Source organism: Gobio gobio, assembly GCF_949357685.1.
Source record: "Gobio gobio genome assembly, chromosome: 8".
Classification (NCBI taxonomy): domain Eukaryota; kingdom Metazoa; phylum Chordata; class Actinopteri; order Cypriniformes; family Gobionidae; genus Gobio; species Gobio gobio.
In genome coordinates, this window is record NC_137114.1 from 46,204,458 (window position 1) to 46,226,161 (window position 21,704).

The following is a 21,704-nucleotide window of genomic DNA, read 5'->3' on the forward strand; positions in this document are numbered from 1 at the left end:
TAAATAATGAAAGATGTGTGTTACTTTAAGAGAGCAAACATACATCTGTGTTGTTTTATTTTCTTTGTTTTTTAAGGTTTAATTTTATAATCATTAGTCATTTATGTAGTTATAATTTGATTTATCATTTAAGCACTTATTAATTACTTCATAATATTATTATTCGATTTATATAATTTTTGTTTATATATTGATTCATCATTTATTATTATTAATATAATTTTATATTTTGATATACTTATTTCCATGCTCTTGTGATGCTTGCTATTGTTGTGTAATCTTATGATTGTGTGTTATCAAGGGATGTGTAAAGGCCCTTTCACACCGGACGCGTAACGGAAAAGCGAATATTTCGTGTGCAAATATTTTGTACGAATAGTTTGCGCCGTGAGTTTGCGACGTTTTAGAACGCCAACATTTCAAAACATTCGCAGCGACAGCTGAGAAAACATGGACACTTTATCATCCAGTGAAGACGAGCTTTTCATTTTATTTAAAAGGTTTTTAAAGAACAGAGAGTCTGAAGGGGAGTGAGCTAATCTTGTACAGGAGCTAAAACCTTATCATGGCCGGTTCCGCACTTACTTACGAATGTCCGTGGGACTATTCAGGAACCAATCGGTCCGGAGCTGCTGTGTTTCCAGTTGAGTCAAAATGTAAACTTTTAAGTGCCACAGTCGTACTGACGGAAACACATTCACTTTCTATAGTAGCGGACACAATTAGGTTTAGAAAAAAATCAACAAGTTTTAACTCAAAAGGAGATGTTATCATTGTCTGCAGCCTGAAATGATTTGCATGTACTCCACAGGAGCTGTAATTTTGTGAGAAATGCGATACCTGGCAAAGGTTAATGTTGATTGGATATAGCTAATGACATATACTGGACATTTCATCACCTTGTATGTGATTGGTTTAAGCCTTTTCTGTCGCTGCGAGAGTTAAAAAAAAAAAGCGTCATTGAAGCGGAAAAAATAAACATCGTTTTTTCGCCGCAGCACATTCGTGTTCGGTGTGGAAACACTCATTACACAAACAGCTGATCAAAAAATCAAACCATTATTCGTGCTTCAAAATTGCTTCCAGTGTGAAAGGACCTTAAGAGATAAGAGAATGTCTCTATTTCAAGGTTTTTGACGTCACAGGACGATGTTGACGATGTTTTTGCTGTGGTATAATAACACTTGTTGAGTCTGAGCACTGAAACATACACAACTAAGATTTTCTTCATTTTTATTGAAAATAAATAACTTTCCAATCTAATATGTGATGGGAGAAGGGAGTAGAGCGAGTTTGGCAAAAGGCGGATTAAACTCGGGCTACTATGGCTACTGTTAACCCTACAATGTCTTCCATAATTTTCTATGGCCCAACCAGCTGTCAGTGGGCGGAGTTAGTGTAAATAGCATCTGCCAACAAGGCAGGCTTTTTGCACTTAGGTTGTGTGTCCACCAAAGTGTTTTTAGCCAGCTTTGAGCGCTTGATAGCGTTTTTTCAGTTGAGACTCTTTGCTTGTTATGATACGGAGTATCCGCGGAAGTGTTATTAGTATCTGTTTTCACATATAGTTTTTCTTTTCTGTATTGATTGTATATAAAAATGCGATAATGTAAAGTATTTGTTTAAAATTTTGTTCTGTTATTATACAGCTTTTTTTAATCTGTTGACGTTGACGACAAGCAGAATGTGGCGGTTGTTCGGTGTTGTATTTGTCTCCCCCACTGTGATTGGACGGCTGGGTGAAAAGTGGCAGTGATGAGCGCTGCGTTTTAGTCAAAGTTGAACATTCTTCAACTCTCGGCGACCAGTAATGCGCTCATGGCGTTCTAAAAAAGCGCCTCTCCCATTGAAAACAATTGGATACGCCTGCCAGCCGCGTGAAAAAACGCTTTATTGGACACACAGCCTTAGTGTACATTTGACACTATTAATCATTACGCCTAAAATCATTGCATTTCAAATAATGACCTCCTATGATCCTAAAATAGGTTTCATTTTCTATGAACATAATTTTGGGGTGATATATAATCTTGACAGGTTTCATGAGATTCACCCATGTATGTTGTGTTCCTGAAAAAGGCAGGTAGAAAGATAGGAAAGAAAAACTGGAAGAATTGAGAGAAACGGGAGAGAAGAAGGAGAAGATCATGGACAATGACTGATGTGTCTGAATATGGGTCTGTTTGCTCTCTCACACCGTCCTGTGGTACATCAAACGAAGCACTTAGTTCAAAGATTGCGTTTGAATCTCGGAAAGCATCGGGGACGTCACCTCGGACTCTTTAATTATTACAGTGTACCAGCAGTCGTGTGCGAGTCAACGATTATGCAACATGTAATTATACAGGCTTTTCCCTTTGCTGCCGTGTCTTTTTCCAGCCCTTAATAATCTCATTGTTTGATGATGAAAGTAGCAAAAAAGGCTTGTAATGTCCGTGTATGGGAACATCCCTGTGACGCGGGTGGATCTCCCTGTGTGTTCGTCCGTCCACCCCCATCCTTTCGGGGGCACACCAACATATTGTAGTCATAGAAACAGCACTAATTAGATGAAAGCCATGTTTGTTTAAGGCCACTACCAAAATAGACCAACGGAACGCCAAACTAGACGAACGATTGAGATACTACTGCAGGTCTGATGTTGGAGATATTTCTCTGCAGGGGCGGCAGAGCCCTGTTTTGCATTGGTCCGAAGGTGAGAACATGTAAACACACACACTCAAGCCGTGTCCGTCACCGCCAGCATTATTTACGCCGTTCGGCACTCCATTCTTCAATTGTGTTGTCCGCCGTGCTGGTCCTCATAACGAAGACGAACTCTGGCTGTAGTGTCGGAGCACCAGGCACTCGTATTTTGGGACGGGCGGAAGTGCGGACGTCTCGGTATCCGAAGCGGGAGAACTTGGCGAGGCGCTACCCGACCCGACGGAGTCCCTGAAGGGGGAGGGCGGAGTCAGCGCTAGCAGTTCCTCGAGCTCCGGCTGATTGGACGGCGACTCCAGAGCCGAGGACACGGCCACCTTTAGCTCCTTCCCACTGGTCGTGGGAGACGTTTTGAGCCGCGATGATCCGGGAAGGTGGCAGGTCGGGGCGGGTCGACCCACGTTAGGCTCCACCGGTGGGAGGGGCTGGATCTCTGCGTAGGTCGTCATGGTGGTCGGCATGGAGATCTCTCGGGACAGGCGGTAGGGCGGAGGGCAGCAGGGTTCCTGTGCGTGAGCAGAAGCGCTGGTGGACAAACCCACAGAACTTCCTGGAGGAGAGTTGGTGAGCATCATGCTGTTGAGCTCGCTGATGTTGGCGGTGAAGCGGTTCACCACGCAGCTAATCTGCTCCATCAGAGAGCCCTGCGACGCGCTCCCGCCGCACGACGTGTTACCGCGATGCGGAGGCTGACACATGTACGTGGAGACGCTCATGACCTGGGAGTCATTGCTTTGCGCTAAAGAAATACTCGCTCTTTGGGTCACAGTGCTGATTGGCGAGGGTGTTTGGGGCCGGTAGGTGATGGGGTAGCGCTCCTCCGCTTCGGTGACCTCGTAGAGCATCTTGTTGTTACTGTTGTCGGTGTTGATGTCGCTGCCTCCGCAGTAGCGTCCCTCAGACGTTTTGGAGAAAGGTTTGATCACGGCCGTCTGATTGCTTTCGCGCTTCTTGATGTGGAAGGAGAGACGCTGCCACAGGTGGCTGCCTTTGGAACTGCACTCATTCTGGGCCCAAGTCACCGACTTCCCATTAGAGCTGAAACGGCAATTCAAATAATATTTACAGTTAAAAATGGTTGCAAAAACTATCTATCTATACAAACTATGTAGTATGATCTGAACACAGAGATTATGTGGTAAACAGTCAGGCAGTGTAATCAGACACACTTAAAGGTGCAGTAAGAATTTTTTAAAAACAGTGTTGAAAAGTGGATACCAAAACACACTTGTAGCCAATCAGCAGTAAGGGGCGTGTCCACTCATGATGGGGGAGGAGAGAGAGCTCAGTGCACAAGACAGACATTAGCAGAACGACTATAGAAAGAGAGAGATAGCAGAGAAAATACAAAAGCGGGAAAGGCCTGGGGAATCAGTAACTCGGGCAAGAGGCTGAACCCGCGTTAATATATCAGAGAAGCTGTCCAGCGCTGGAGAGAACTTAAGGAGCGGGATGGCCTGAAAACGGATGCGGCGGTTGCTTTATTTCTTCTGGTAATGAGAGTACTGTTAATTTTACTGTTTTTCACAGAACTAAGATATGCTGTATTTTGCCTGAATATACTCGTGCGTCATCGTCACTTGTTTGTTCATTTGCATTACTATTATTATAAGCCTGGAACTTCTAAATCTCCTCCACCGCCCGTTTCAAGCATCCGCTCCCAAAGTATGTCCGAAAAGTGACATACGTTTTTTTTCCTTTGGTTCCCCTTTTAATGATCACTATAACCATTTAATCTTGTCACATTCATAATATATTAGTTACTTGGACTATTGTGCTGTGTAGCGAGCTGTTCATGAAAACAGTGTTTGTTTTTTTGGGATGGACGGGATGATTTGCCTTGGAAGGAGTAGAGGAGCTAAATGACAATTAACAATTAAATAAAAATTAACCTGAATTATCATAGTAAAAAAAAAAGATTCCGCCTGTGTTGCATGGCGTGTACGCAGGGCTTGACATGAACTGTTTTTCTCATCAGTCACTGTGGCTAGTGGTTTTCCAAAATGACTAGCCACTAGGCCGCAATTTTTACATCGATACCATGTAATAGCTTCACACACTTGCCTTACTATGTTGTATTATTGCATTCTGGTGCCTCTGTTCTGCAATACAATGAGATAACTCCGCATGTATCTGTATATATGTAATAAGCGCTGTTTGCAGAGTTATTAAAAGCTACGTCCGCCATTGCATAGACTCCACTCATGTAAACAAAAGCGATAATGGCGCACAATCTGACGTCAAACAAAGGAGAGAACGTTGCACACTTCGACTTAACAAGCCGGTTTCACCGTCCACACAACAACACTGTAACCGGAGTTTCTAAAAATCTTCACCCTGGCCAGAGTTTTCAAAAAAGTCCGGTTTTAGTAACCGGATACTGCGTTTGCGTGTGGACGAACAGTAGGGGTGGGAGAAAAGGTCAATGCATCGTGATTCGTTATCCAACGATTCAGAATCGATTCTCAAAAATTCAGAATCGATTCTGTGTTCACTTCAAACGACCACTTCACTTCAAACGACCACTGTCACCACGCAGTTTTACACAAGCGCCTCCTCCGTTTCTCTGGCCGCTCTGTGTCTGCGCTCGCTGCGGCTGCCTCCCCATTTCAAAAATGTATTTTGCTTATTAAATGCAAAGTTTTTAATTTCAAAAGCATTTCTAAATTAAGTTAATGTTTCCAACAAACAAAATTCTGAGCCAAAATAACGAAATGGTGCTCAAGAAGGCTATAAGGCACACACACCGGCCCTGAACTTGGAAACAGCGTCTATTGAGCGGATTATTGTGCTTTTAATTTTATCAAACACGTCCTGCAATTTAGCCAAAATGGAGAGTGCATTTAACAACAATCACAGATTGTGCTGAATCTGACGTTAAATGCATGTTTGGGGAGAAATGACAGCGCGCTGTGAAGGGGATAAGTTGCGCTAGACGGAACGCGGGTATAGTTTATAATAGTTTTACCTCATATCTTCTTTTTATAATCCTTGGGGAAAATGAAAATATAAAATAAGATGAATATCACGCCCTAAAGTATAAGCAGACTACATTTTTGTTTAGTTCTCTGGCCATTGTCTCTCTCTCTCTCTCTCTCTCTCTCTCTCTCTCTCTCTCTCTCCTGAAACTTAGCCTAACGTTATAGCCTACATGTCCTGAATAATGAGAGGCTAAGGGAGGATTTCATGCACTTAGTCAAGACTTTCAGAAAACAATTTCAAATTGACGTAGGTTGTTGTGCTTTTACAGTGTGTAAGTGAATGTTGTGATATTACTGATCATGTGAAGATTTTGCAGCGGCGCCTCTGTGAATACATATTAGGGGAAACACTGGAGTGAGGGGAGGCGGGATTGTGTCACTCACTGTCGGAAAGATGGGAGAGAGAGAAAGCACAGCTGGTTTTGTGTGTCTATTCTGAGGAAAAATAGTATTGGAAGCATGTAGGTGGAGGCATCAAGATAGGGGTGTGATCCTTTTGGGTAGGGGCGTGTTTGTTTAGGTGATTTCAAATACCAACAGCATTTACCAGAAATCGCTTACTGCACCTTTAATACATTCATTTCTATAATCACAGGTCGTCTAAGGAAAACACTCTCTTTTATGGATGTCAATAACTTAACAGCGCCATCATTACCACACAAACGAGTGTCGTTACAACAGCAGGGCAACTCGTTTCATTTTCACAGAAACATAAAACCTCAAATGTTAAGACATTATTCTTTTCTTGCTATGAACATAAATGCAAATCTAGTAAACACACACCTGAGCGTCTCCCCTGATGAGCCTCGTCTCTTCCATAGGTTGACCAGGCTGCTCGAACGGCTGGCGGCGGATGAGGATTTTCCGTCTCCCACGTGCATGCGCACCACCGTCGACGTAGTGAACGCGCTGCGGACGTTCCTCTCCGGTTTGGCGAGGATAATGTAAACCTTCGGCACAAACATGCAACACAGAGCCACGGTGGCGCTCAGACTGACGGAGAAGCACATGGTGATGGTCTTGTAGTTCGAGCCGAAGTAAATGGGCACGAAGGCCAGCCAGATGATGCAGGTGGTGTACATGGTAAAGGCGATGTACTTGGCCTCGTTAAAATTGGCCGGGACGTTGCGCGTCTTGAAGGCGTAGAAGGTGCAGCTCATGATGAGGAGGCCGTTGTAGCCCAGCGGCGCCACCACGCCCAAGTTGGTGGTGTTGCAGATGAGGTTGACCTCGCGGATGGACGGGTAGGCGTGGACGACGTCGGGAGGCTCCATCACGAAGAGTGCCACGATGATGCCCAACTGCAGGAGGATAAGAAGGAAGGCGATCACCAGCTGGGCGCAGGCGCTCATGAAACGAGGTTTCTTGGTGCAGATTTTCTTTTTGCTGCCGGCCAGAATCCGAGCGATGCGATTGGTCTTGGTGACGAGGGCCGAGTAGCTCATGGCGGGCGATAGGCCGATGCCCAGCCTCTGCAGGTAGCAGTAGATCACGTGAGGTTTGGCGATCAGACAGAAGGTGCAGAGGTACCCCAGACAGATCCCCGCCAGAATGATGTAACACAGCTCACGACTGGACGACTTCACCACGGGAGTGTCGCGATAGATGATGAAGATGGAGGTGACGAAGAACGTGGCCATCAGGCCCAAGCAGGAGAAGACCACCGCTGCGATGGGCTCGGGGTCGCCCCACCTCAAAAACTCCACTGGGATGGGGTCGCATCCTAAAACAAAGCAAGAGTATTAGTGGCGCTTGTAAGATTTTTTTTCCAAATGCTTGTGATTATTGGAGAATTTTTTTAAACATCATTCTATAGAAGTTGCACTTAAAGGGTTAGTTCACCCAAAAATGAAAATTCTGTCATTAATTACTTACCCTCATGTCGTTCGACACCCGTCAGACCTAATCAGCAGTTTGGATCGCCAAATTTCAGCAGTTTGGCGGTTTGACACGCGATCCGAATCATAATTAGACTCACTGATTCATAACGCTTCGAAGCTTCATGATGCCGTGTTTTGAAATCGTCATCACTATATAAGTCGTTATTTAGGGGTTTTTTGCGCACAAAAACTATTCTCGTCACTCCATAAAGTTATTGTAGAACCACTGTAGTGAGATGGACTTTGTAACGACGTCTTTAGTACCTTTTAAGGGTCTTGAGAGTGTAAAGTGCCATTGTGCCAATGGAGGCCTTTCAGAGCCATCAGATTTCAACTAAAATATCTTCATTTCTGTTCCGAAGATGAACGGAGGTCTGACGGGTGTCGAACGACATGAGGGTAAGTAATTAATGACAGAATTTTTTTTTTTGGGTGAACTAACTCTTTAAATTGATAGTTCACCTAAAAATGAAAATTCTGTCATTTACGCACCCTAAAGTTGTTCCAAACATGTTTCTTGAAGAAATGGGTAACCAAACAGTTGATGATTTTTCCATACTTTGGAAGTCAACGGGGTTCAGCAACAGGTTTCCCAAATCTTCAAACTATCTTACTTTGTGTTCAGCAGAAGAAAGACCTTCATACAGGTTTGAAACAACTTGAGGGTGAGTAAAGGATGACAGAACTATCCCTTTAAAGATGCAGTGTGTACATTTTAGCGCCATCTAGCGGTGAGTTTGCGAAATGCAACCACCCACTGCTCACCCCTCCCTTTCGAAGCATATAGAGAAGCTACGGTGGCCTACACAGGACAAAGATGTCGCCGTCTGAGACTGCAGAGAGTAGCTAGCTATGGCGCCGCAAAATGGCGAGTTCACTGTAAGGAGACCCGCGGTGTATGTAGATAGAAATGGCTCATTCTAAGGTAATAAAAACATAACGGTTCATTATGTAAGGTCTTTATACACCACTGAAAACATACTGTAGTTATGTGTATTATATTTCATTTCTGTCAGTAGATCCTCATAAATATTACACACAGCACCTTTAAGTCCAATTTCTATATGATGATTTAAAAAAAAATACTTATCCAATAATCATGAGCATTTGGAAAACTTTTTGGGTTAACTGTCCCTTGATAATAATAATAAACACTATAAATTGAATCATGCAATAACATATATATATATATATATATGACATGCTAAGTCATAATTGTAAAATAAAATGTTGAAAACATGATTTTAAAAGTCCTCATTATTAGATAAAAGTCAAAAATATGACATGCTAAGTCATTGTGAGATGAACAGTTGAAATTAGGATGTTAAAAATTAAAAATCTTGGATTTAAAGTCAAAATTATGACTTAAAAAAATCTAAATTATGATTAAAAGTCCTAATTATGAGATAAAAAGCTGAAATTAACTTTTTTTTAAAAGTCTAAATTATGACCAAAACACACACCAAGACATTTAAGAGTTTTAATCGTGCTTGTAATTTTTTTTAATGCGCTTTAAATTTTTTGATTCACACTTATAATAATAATAATATTTACATTATTGTTTTCATTTTGTGTAATATATTTTTTTTTTACATGCGTTTTTACATTTTGAAATCAGTTTTTACAACAGAAATTAATCAATCAAAAACTTACTTTAGCTTTTCATCTAGAACAAAATTAATTTCCTATCATCATCACTGTAAAGCTGCTCTGTGTTGTGAAAAGCGCTTTAGAAATAAAGGTGACCTATTTTATAGAGAGTGCACTTAAAATTAGCATTTTTAAAACAAATTTAAAAACCTGTTTTTAGTAGGTAAGCATACTAAATATTGATATAAACATTTACAATACAAATAAAATATTATATATTAAGTATAATATAATACATTATATTACATTAAATATTATAAGCAAATATTTTTTTAAGATTTGTTATATAAATATTTTATACCTTTTAAGAATTGCACTTTTCCATTTGCGGGAAATCACAACTGTATAGTAAATATTGATTTACTATAATCATCTGGTGGATAATAATAACATGCCAAAACTACTATACATAGCAATGCGCTGAAACCACTCATAACCCCCCTTACCCACAATGCCCTGATATCATGGAGGAAGGTGTTGCACTGGCACACATTCATTAAAAAAATGTAAAAATGTACAGTACGTGGTTCTATTTGCTGTATGATTCATCTCGTTGTGTCTGATGGTATAAATAGGTGGTCATAAAGTGTGTGGGCTGAACACAGAGAGACGGATTTGATAAGTTCAACTCAGACGGTTTTGAGGCTGTTAACCTTTTAGCTCAATGACTGTGTGTATTCGTTTTCTCCTGAAATGATTTATTGAAATGCATTTGCTTTCTACGGCACAAACGTTTCTCTTTCTATTATGGGCGATGTAAGAGAGACGCAAACACGCATTTGGCGAATAACTCGGTTTGGTCGTGATTTGGGATCCCAAACGTCACTCCGTGAAATGTTAGATTTGCTGAGCACTTTACAGAATTAGATTTAGTAAACTGAATCGAGGCGGATAAAACGTGTTACTGAACCCTCAACACACACACACAGGCACGAGCAGTGAGTTCATGAGAATCGGGGTCAGGCGGATCTGTGTCATCAATCTGATCTTTACAGACGCAGAGCGCTTTGATCGGTGGCTTTGTGTGTTGGTCGACTCACCGGTGAGGTCATTGGTGGGCCAAGATCCCAGCTCACACGCACGACATGTATACTCGTCAAAAACAAACTCGTTATCTTTACAGGGAGTGCATGTCCAACAGCAGCTGACCTCTCCTTTACGGATCACCTGCAGATGAGACAGAAAATCACATGTGACTTGACATCATAATCTCATCAGGGTTGTAAAGCAGCGCTTCTCGGCCGGCGGGTCGTGACCCTGAGAGGACCCGGTCCAGAAGAAAGCTAACTGTGCTAAATGCACACAGTAACATTTAGGATAGCAAAACAAATCAACTTTTAAGTTTTGACATTTTATGATCCACCAGATGATAATAGTGTCGTTTTATGCTTTCAGTTGGGATATTTCAGGCCATGAAAAATAAATAAATTGTGTATAAAATGTTTTATATATAATAATAATGATAAATATTTGTTTTAATTAATAAACATATATTAAATAAATAAATATAAATTGTGTTTAAAATGTTTTATATATAATAATAAAAAATAAATATGTATATATAATATTTTATTAATAAACATATATTAAATAAATATAAATTGTGTATAAATCTTTTATATATAATTAAAAAATTATATATATATATATATTTTATTAATAAACATTAAATAAATATACATTAAATATAAATTGTGTTTTAAATGTTTTATATATAATAAAAAATAAATATGTATATATATATATATATATATATTTCATTAATAAACATATATTAAATATACATATTTTAATTAATATATGACAAACAGAATTTATAATATTATACTGATAATATTTAAGACCATTAAATATTTACATAGTAAATATAAATATCATATTGACTTTTATAGTATGTAAATATTTTTTTCTAAAATATTTACATATTTTGAAAATGTATCGTATAATATTAAATATTTATTCATTCATTATTTTAATTAATATTAGTTTCAAACGTTTTATTAATATTAAAACATTTTATTACTATTACATATATTAAATATACATATTTTAATTAATTTATTGAATACAGAATGTATATTTGTATAGTTATATATTTATAAATATTATATGTATATAGTTTATCTACTAAAAAATATCTATACATTTTAAGTGTATTGGATAATATTAATTAAAATATTAAATTAATATTCATTCATTGTTTTAGTTAATATTAATTTGAAAATTATATATATATATATATATATATATATATATATATATATATATATATATATATATATATATATATATATATATATATATATATATATATATATATATATATATATATATATATATAATATAATAACATATATTAAATATGCATATTTTAATTAATATATTAAATACATAATTTATAATATTATACTAATACTATTTTAGAAAATTAAATATTTATGTAGTAAATGTAAATAGTATATTTACTATTATAGTATGTTTATTTACTACTAAATATTTGCATATATTTGAAATATATTGTATACTATTAATTCAAAGATTAAATTAATGTTAATTAATTTATTCATTATTTTAATTCATATTAATTTAAAACATTTAACATTTGAAAAAAAAAATTTTTATAATTAATATTTATATAGTAAATGTAAATATTACATGTATTTTTATAGCATGTTTTATAGTGTTTTAACGTCTTTTTATTTACATCAGAAAACAACAAAAGTCATTCTCAGCTGTTTTTTTTTTACTTCAGGACACTAATTTTACTCTCTAGGCATCAGGTGGTGACAATACAAAACCAAAATTGTTTATTGTAAAAAGTTGTTGCAATAAGTAAACCAAAAGTCATTTTATATCATTATTAAGATTACATTAATGTTGACATTTTGGCCTCACCAAAATTACACAGATGTCAACACTGACGGTTGAGCGAAAGGCTCTAATTCTTAAAACTATGAGTAAAACTTCACACGGTAAATCAAATATACCATATCCAGACATTAAATACAGGTTCAAATGCAACTATAAATGTGGTTTGAGCCTTGATGTGAATTATCGGATACAGAAAGCATCAAAATTCATTTATAAATCACTCAAATTATCAAAGCCTGTCCAGTTAAGTGTAATATTAACTGCTCTATCTTTTACATTTTATTTTGGTCACAGCTGGTTTTTGGTTGTGACGTCTCCAATACATTCATCCACACATGCATAATGCAACACAGGATTATCGAGTATGAAACACAGTTTCCTGACCTTGATTTGACCTTTGTCGCAGGGTTCACTGCACACCGATTTGATGATGTCCTCCTTGTTGGGCCAGATCTCGTCGTCATTGATCTGCAGGCCGCTGATGTCCCAGCTGCCCACGTTGGTGTAGTCGTAATAATCCTTCCCCATCTTCTTGAAGTTCATGATCACGTAACTATGAGCCGTCAAACACACAGACTCCAGTCAGATCAAGTACTATTGATTAAGTGCACTGGAATGAAGATGAAGGGTGAATTCATCAAAATGACGGATGAATTGATCCATTCATTGACTAACTGTCTGTTTGACAGATTGATTATCTTATTTATTGCTTGACTAATGGGTGGATTGGCTGATTGGTTTGGTCGTGGCTGAATGAGCGGATGCTCCTACCTCCCTGGCGAATCTCCATTCTCGTCGAAGTAGATGTTTTCCCCGGTCACGCCGGTGAAGTTGGTCTTCATGAGGAACTCCAGGAGCTTGGCGCCGTCGATGGGCCTCATGGCATCGCACAGTCCCACCATGCCAGGACACAGAGCTTTCTGCATGTTATGGAGGCCGTGGGCCATGCTGTAGATGGCGTTTATCACGAAGCCCATCTTGGTGTCCTGAGCGTACTGCTGCCGCAGAGAATCGCGCTCTGAGAGGGGAAGAGATCGGGGTTAATGACAGATAACTCGTCTTTTCCTGCTCGTGCCCTGTAGGCCGGTCAAATGATGAACTGTGCTAATTTGCTTATGTTGTGTGAAACTGATTTCGTGCAGCGGAGAGACCCGTATTTCCATCTCAGAGGGTGTCTTTAATTGGCTCATACGGGGGTCTTAAGCTACTCAGAGGCAAAGGAGGCAGCGTCTCCTCAACACAAAAAAATTGGAAACTGGAAAAGAAAATTTATATTACAAAAATAAACAAAGCAAAGATTATACTAGGGGTGTAACGGTACACGTATTCGTACCATAGACTGTAAAAAAAATATGGACGTAGTGTCCGTGACGTCACCCATAGGATTCGTAAAGCGTAAAGTAGGGTCGAGCTGGCCGTTGCCATCACATCATAATGCTGCATTCACACCAAACGCGAATTGAGCGTCTGGCGCGAGTGATTTCAATGTTAAGTCAATGGAAAGGCGCGTTGACACGCGTCTGGAGGTCCCGCGGCGTGGGAGGCGCGTTACGCGCGGCGCGAAGGACGCGAATCCGCGCGTCCAGTTCGCACGAATGGCGGGAATTGGACGCGAATTGAGCGTCTTGCGCGATACGCGCGTTAAACGCGAATGGTGCTTTTGTGCATTCACACGTTTGAAGCGAATTCGCGTCTGACGCCCGAGTTGAAAAATTTGAACTTTGGCGTCAATTCGCGCCGCGTTAACCAATCAGGAGCCTGCTCGCTGCTGTCACGTGGTAAAGTGACGTGTATGAGAAACCCTGCATAAATTAAAAACAGTACTATTGTGTCACAAAATGTAGTTTTAAGACGTTTTCAGGTGGGAATGTAGTTGTTTAAAGCTCAAATCTGTGGTTTATTTATAAAGAGAGCGCCTATTTAAAAAAAATAATCTTGTGTTTTTGGAGTTGTGAGATCCAGGCTATCACCGGGCAATCACTGCTCATAACCCCAGCGAAGGCAGCCTTTCCTCGGCCAGTCCTTCTGGCGTCTGCCGCTGGCTCTGATGTCCTGTAGTGGTTCGTCTTGTGTGGATCTAACGGGCGATCTTTGCTCTCATGAATATATAATTTGTTGTCTGCCAAATCGTTTTGACTGAGGGCAAAGAGAAGTTTCATAACTTTATATTTTAAGGATATTTAAACATACATGCAGTGAAGATAATGTAGGAGTTGCCTGGACCACATTTGTGTGGCTATTAATGCTTAATATATATGTTTAATGAAAATGAAAAGAGGCAGAGTGGTGTTTTATGACATATTTCTCCTAGAGTGCCTTGAACGCGCGTCAATTTCGCTTCCAGCGCTCGATTTCTACGCGCGTCCAATTCTCTGCTGACGCGCGAATGCATTCAAAATGTACGCGCGTGAAACTAGACGCGGTAGACACGATTTTGATGCTCAATTCGCGTTTGGTGTGAACGCAGCATAACAGACAGTGGACAAACGGCAATCCACCTGTCACTCAAAGTGGCCACGCCCTTAATTATGCAGAACTTTAACATTTACATTTAGTCATTTAGCAGACGCTTTTATCCAAAGCGACTTACAAATGAGGGCAATAGAAGCAACTAGAGCAGTCAAGGGCAACAATATGCAAGTGCTGTAACAAGTCTCAGTTAATCTAGCACACAACATCATTTTTGTTTTTTGTTTTTATAATTTAGACAGACAGACAATGAATAGATTCCTAAGTGCTATTCTTGATTGGTCAGGTGTTGCTGGAAAAGCTGTGTGAAAAGAAGGGCAAAATTAGCCGTCTAGACCAAAACCACCGTTTGTCCCAGACTGTAAACATGTTTATTTCTGCTGTAAAGTTGGGCATTTTAACATGAGCTCAATGAGATTCTGCTCCTTCTGGAGTCTGTCTCTAGTGGCCGATGAACTGCAGTTTAAGTCACTTCCATATTGGCTTCAAGAGAAACTGTGGGAGGTGCCGCTTGATTTGTACCGAACCGTTTCGGTGCAGGGCTTCCGCGTGTGTACCAAACGGTGCCGAATGCAATCTTTAACAGTTAACAGTCGGCTTGTTTTAAGTGCAGAACACACTTCAATCTGAGTTCACACATGAACATAAAGTATTCAGTCCATTTTATCATGAAATCCAAACGATAAATGCCGTTTTGACGCTCTTTAACGTGACATGACTGATCACTGTATAGCGGCAGCGGCGCGCGAGTGAACGCGATCATCTCTTCCTAAAGAATAAACCGGAATTCATATCTGAGGGTATGCAGAGGATACATTACAACTTACTGAAATGTATCATATGTGGTGTAATCGCTAAATCAGTGTTTCAACGGCGGAAAGACGTCAATAAAACAGCTTGTAAACAAGGTCACGTAGCATCACATTTACCTCAGAAGTCATTCAGTGTCCACAGCTGTTAGCGCACTAGAGAGATGAACTCTTTCTCTAAATACAGTATATGCACTATATTAGCCTATATATTCATTATATTGTACTGAACCTGTCTTGCCCAGGACGAGCTACAGGACTCTACTCCATCTGTGTTTGGTTCTGAATCTGATCCGGATGCAGTCTTTGACAAAAACATGATTTTCTCAGCTTTTTGCTCAAAATGTAGCTTTTTTTTATGAAACTTACCCACATTCAAGTGTTGATAAAAAAGAAATGCATAAAGCTAGAATCACACCTGCAAACTTGTCACTTTTCGGCGACAATCGCCGTTTTCTTGGTCAATTGGGTCATTAACGTGAATTACGTAAAACCGGAGAGTTTTAAGCGCGGAACACACTTCAATCCGAGTTCCCACACGAACATATTAAGTATTCAGTCCATTTTATCACGAAATACAAACGATAAATGCCGTTTTGATCACATGATCACAGTTCAAGCGGCCGCGCGACGCGATCATCTGTGAAGGCGATCGCTCATCTCTTGCTAAAGAATAAACATGAATGCCCATCTGAAGGTATGCAGGGGATACATTACAACTTACTCTCATGTATATATGTGGTGTAATCGCTAAATCAGTGTTTCAACGGCGGAAAGACGTCAATATAACTGCTTTAAACTAAACAATGTCATGTAACGTTAGCATCACATTTACCTCAGGCAGTCCTTCAGTGTCCACAGAATTTTATTCACTAGAGAAATCAACTCTTTCACTAAATATATGACCTATATTAGCCGTTATATTTATTATATTCTACTTAGCCTGTTAGTGATGTCTTGATTATTTCATGCATGTTAAATAAACCTGTCATGAAAATGACAGACACTGTGTATAAATGATTATATTTCAACAACCAATTGGAGAAAAAAACTATTTTATAATTAGATTTAGAAGTTAATGCAAAAACTGCCTTATGTGAAGTTTACATGTTTGTGTACTGTTTTATTTGAGTGTTGATTATTATACCTAAAATAAATAGCAACTGAATTTAGGCTAATAGTTTGGGCTCTGTTGTTAACCTTTAATATTAATGTGCAAGTAAATGCTCCCTATATAATTTACAGAAATATCTTCAATAAACTTTTAGATATAATTTAATTAATTCAAGGACAGACACTTTTTTTCTTCTTCAGTAAACCACTGTTAAATCTAACAAAAATAAAAAAATAAATAAAAAGCAATTTTGTAAAACTGCTGTCCCGAACCGTCAGTTTTGTGTACCGTTACACCCCTACTGTTATTTTTTGTGTCATGCGTCACAACACTTCCTTGAGTTCCAGGCGTTTCCGTGTTGTAAATAAAATCATTTTTAAAATATTAAATGTGTCATTCTCTTCAAGTCACGCTCAGAAATGTGTCATTTGCATATTAAAATCACACACAAAAAATCGAGCCGGGGGCATATTTTGCATGTGTTGTTTCTACATATTTTGGAACACTTTTAGCACCCAGCCATATCAAAATTCAAGAAGTGTGTTTTTTGATGCACCCTAACAGGCATTCATTCACGGTGCGTGTCCAGTCTGGCGCGTTTACAGTTCATGCCTATGGAAGCTTAACGTTCATTGGAATTCGTTGAAAACACTTGCTTTGCTTTGCTCCGACCGCTCCGTTATGAATAGGGTTGGGTATCGTTTGGGTTTTTTTCGAATCCAGTGCCAAACCGATACTTTTAAAACGGTTCCGGTGCCTAAACGGTGCCTGAACCGATACTTTTTTTTTTTTTTTAAATGGCCACAAAACGAGGTGGATAACATTAAATGGCTTTTTATTTATTTATTTAAATTGAACCATTTATTAAAAGTTTAATGTATACTTAAATGTATGTATATAAATAAATACAAAACACAATTGACTTATTTACAAATTATAATTGACTTATTTACAAATTCACAGTAAAACCTAATAGCCACCTAACCCAACTACAACAAGCCTAATATAACTCTAAATAACAGTTACAGTAATAACAGCAGTAGGCCTAGTCTGTATTCTCGGTATGCTACTAACCAGCTTCGAGCTTCAGCTTTATTTTGAAATATGATCATTTTCTCTGGCTAAATATTTTTGAACGCATCGTCTTAATGTTTCCATGGCGACGCGTCATGTTTCTCACATGACACACAGCAGCCGCAATAGCGCTGACAGCTCAGCTGTATTGGGTTTATTTCGTTTTTTCTTTTTATTCAAAATATTCACAAACTTCTTAACTGTGTCACAAACTATCTGATGTTCAAATGTGTGAGTGAATGTGTGTTAGTTGATCTATAAAGCGCAATGGGCGGCGCTATGTTAGTTTGCGCCTCAGAATCGGATCTGTCGGATTTACAACACTTGAGTTAATTCTCGTCTCACGAAATACATGAAAGTAAGTGACCAGTGAACTGGAAGAAGAATAGAGTAAACGATATAGCTACTATATAATGTGCATGTATCTGATGTGAATAAAACATGTAACGTTAGTCAAATTATAACCGCCTGAAAGGATTGTCATTGCCACTTTCATAGACATCAGTGTGTGTGTTTTGCTAGTAGCCTACTTATGAACATTTAAATGTCTGAAACCTGGAATAAACATGATGTCGTTGAAAACACTGAATAGTTGTCATGAGTTGTGATGTGACCAGCGCTGAGCGTCTGTCTCTGGCTCAGCCAAAGCACCTGAAAGCACGTTTGAATTTTGGCACCGAAATGAGGAACCGAAATCTGCGTTCTGATTCGGTCCGGTACATACCGGTTATATAAGTACCGGTGCCATATTGGAACCGGATTTCGGTACCCAACCCTAGTTATGAATGCCTGATCGGCCGTGCTCATTTTACTTTCGGTTTAAAATGAGCGATTTGAAAAGCCCCCGCCGGTGTTGTCACACGTCGATTAACCGATGGGAAGATTTCCTCACCGTCACGTCTCTACTCCATACTACAAAAATGCATGTTCAATGTCCGTCAACTACTTTACAAAGAGTTTAAAAGACTACAAAGACATTTTTATCTTGTTACACCGGACAAAGATGTAACAGTCTGCTGTCAAATGAAGAACACTGTACTTTGAAAGGCTAAACGCTGTAGACTGTTTGTGAATTATGTACTGCAGTTGAAAGTCTTGTTTTCACACCAATTTGCATTTCATTGAAAACTGTTTGATCCCTGGGCACGCTCTGATTGGAAACATTAGGCTTTGAACCGACATTAGAAACATCATCTCTCTGACTGTTGCTCTGTCCGCTCCTGCTGGTTCACGTGCGAGCCGTTTTGATTCCGGTTTCAGAGGGAAGTTGTGGTCGTTCTTTTCGAGTTTCTTTGAACTCGAGCAGGAGCCCAGATAAATGGAGCCAGTGAAAGACAGCGAGACTAATGGAAGATGTGATATCTGAAGAGGAAGTCTGGATGAAAGAACACAATCATTCGCTCCTGTCTGTCTCAGACTACTGTTACTCATAAAGGTTATGCTTTACTCAGTCCTTCTCTAACCGCTAGACTTCATCATGGGAGCACATGAGGACACACACACACACACAACGCTGTGGTCACTTACTGCCGCAGGTTCGGTTGTATCTGTTGTTCTCCTGCGCGTGTCCTTTGAGCCGGCAGTGGAACCGGTGCTGCCAGAACTCGGGGAACCAGGGATCTCGTGGGTTATTGTCGGGACGTAGTTTCAGGTAATAATCGTCAAACCACTTCACGTCTGCGGACTGCAGCTTTATCGTGATCCCGCCGGCGGCCTCGCGCACGTACCCGTCAGTGACGTCGTAGCGGTCCGCCCATCCGTCACTGGAGAGAACAAAACAAATCAGTGTGCAAAACCATCTTCTGTCCAGTGGGGAAATCCAGACAAGATGACCGATAAAGGGAAAAATGTTGATTATCAACAACGCACTTATCATTTATTCACTGAAACTAATCAAATAAATAAACAATATAAATTAATAATAATAATTTCAGCATTGCATAGATCCTTAGCAGCAAATCCCAGAATGCACTGCAACAATTTCAGTTCGAAACATCCATCCAGACTCCAAAACAAATTAAAATTAAAATGATTACATATCAAATAAATAATCATATTAAAATAAATGCATAAACAAAATATAATTGAATAATAATATGGAATATATAATAACATTTAATAATAATAATAAAATGGACTTGACTCCAAAACTAATTTAAAAAAAAATGATTACAAATTAAATAAATAATATTAAAATAAAAATAAACAAAATATAATGTAATAATAATATATATAGTATGTAATATATAATATGTAATAAAAACATTTAATAATAATATTATCTTGACTCCAGACCTAATTAAAATAAAAATGATTACAAATTAAATAAATTATAATATAATAATAAAATAAATGCATAAACAAAATATAATTTAATAACAATGATAATATGCAATAGGCTATATAAAAAATGTATAATACAATTATCTTGACTTTAATATAATATTAAAATACATACATAAATAAAATATCATTTAATAATAATATAGGCTATATATAATATGTAGTAATAATAATAACAACATTCAATAATACAATTATACTGACTCCAAATTAAAAATAAAATTATTAATTTAATTCATTTGAAATAAATATTAATATAATAAAAATAAAATAAATACATGTATACAGTAAATAAATAAATAATCAGAAAATAAATAAAAAATAGTCTTTTTTTGTTTTTGTGTGTGTGTGTGTGTGTGTGTGTGTGTGTGTGTGTGTGTGTGTGTGTGTGTGTGTGTGTGTGTGTGTGTGTGTGTGTGTGCACGCGTGATGGTATTGGGGTTGTGTGTGCGCGTGAAGGGTATAGGGGTTGGGGTTGTGTGTGTGATGGGTATAGGGGTAGGGGTTGTGTGTGTGTGTGTGTGTACGTGTTTGCGCGTGATAGGTATAGGGGTTGTGTGTGTATGTGTGTGCGCGTGATAGGTATAGGGGTTGTGTGTGCGTGCACGTGCGCGTGATGGGTATAGGGGTAGGGGTTGTGTGTGTGTGCGTGTGTGCGCGTGATAGGTATAGGGGTTGTGTGTGCGTACACGTGCGCGTGATGGTATAGGGGTAGGGGTTGTGTGTGTGTGCGTGTGTGCGCGTGATAGGTATAGGGGTTGTGTGTGCGTACACGTGCGCGTGATGGGTATAGGGGTTGTGTGTGTGTGTGTGTGTGTGTGCGTGCGCGTGATAGGTATAGGGGTTGTGTGTGTGTGTGTGTGCGTGCGCGTGATAGGTATAGGGGTTGTGTGTGCGTGCACGTGCGCGTGATAGGTATAGGGGTTGTGTGTGCGTGCGCGTGATGGGTATAGGGGTAGGGGTTGTGTGTGTGTGTGTGTGCGTGTGATAGGTGTAGGGGTTGTGTGTGTGTGTGTGCGTGCACGTGATAGGTATAGGTGTAGGGGTTGTGTGTGTGTGTGTGCGTGCGCGTGATAGGTATAGGTGTAGGGGTTGTGTGTGTGTGCGTGCACGTGCGCGTGATAGGTATAGGTGTAGGGGTTGTGTGTGTGTGCGTGCACGTGCGCGTGATAGGTATAGGTGTAGGGGTTGTGTGTGTGTGTGTGTGCGTGCGCGTGATAGGTATAGGGGTTGTGTGTGTGTGTGTGTGCGTGCGCATGATAGGTATAGGGGTTGTGTGTGCGTGCACGTGCGCGTGATAGGTATAGGGGTAGGGGTTGTGTGTGTGTGTGTGTGTGTGTGCGTGCGCGTGATAGGTATAGGGGTTGTGTGTGTGTGTGTGTTTGTGTGCGTGTGCGTGCGCGTGATAGGTATAGGGGTTGTGTGCGCGTGATAGGTATAGGGGTTGTGTGTGTGTGTGTGTGTGTGTGTGCGCGTGTGTGCGCGTGTGCGTGCGCGTGAAAGGTATAGGGGTTGTGTGTGCGTGCGCGTGATAGGTATAGGGGTAGGGGTTGTGTGTGTGTGTGTGTGTGTGCGCGTGATAGGTATAGGGGTTGTGTGTGAGTGTGCGTGTGTGTGTGTGTGTGTGTGTGTGTGTGTGTGTGCGCGTCTGCGTGCGCATGATAGGTATAGGGGTAGGGGTTGTGTGTGTGTGTGTGTGCGCGTGATGGATATTGGGGTAGGGGTTGTGTGTGTGTGATGGGTATAGGAGTAGGGGTTGTGTGTGTGTGTGTGTGTGTGTGTGTGTGTGTGTGTGTGTGTGTGTGTGTGT

At 39.6% G+C, this 21,704-nt stretch overlaps 1 protein-coding gene across 1 annotated transcript in view; it reads right to left on the bottom strand.

Annotated features, from left to right (window-relative positions):
- Positions 1-2,801: 2,801 nt before the first annotated feature.
- The window catches only part of grm5b (glutamate receptor, metabotropic 5b), a gene marked incomplete at both ends in the record, with an annotated part of 96,144 nt that continues 77,241 nt past the window's right edge, over positions 2,802-21,704 (bottom strand). Inside the window, 6 exons of the mRNA XM_079823360.1 lie at positions 2,802-3,741; positions 6,468-7,407; positions 10,255-10,381; positions 12,470-12,638; positions 12,857-13,103; positions 19,079-19,314. Of these exons, the coding sequence (XP_079679486.1) occupies positions 2,802-3,741; positions 6,468-7,407; positions 10,255-10,381; positions 12,470-12,638; positions 12,857-13,103; positions 19,079-19,314 (2,659 nt within the window). The remainder of the gene's footprint in view (positions 3,742-6,467; positions 7,408-10,254; positions 10,382-12,469; positions 12,639-12,856; positions 13,104-19,078; positions 19,315-21,704) is intronic.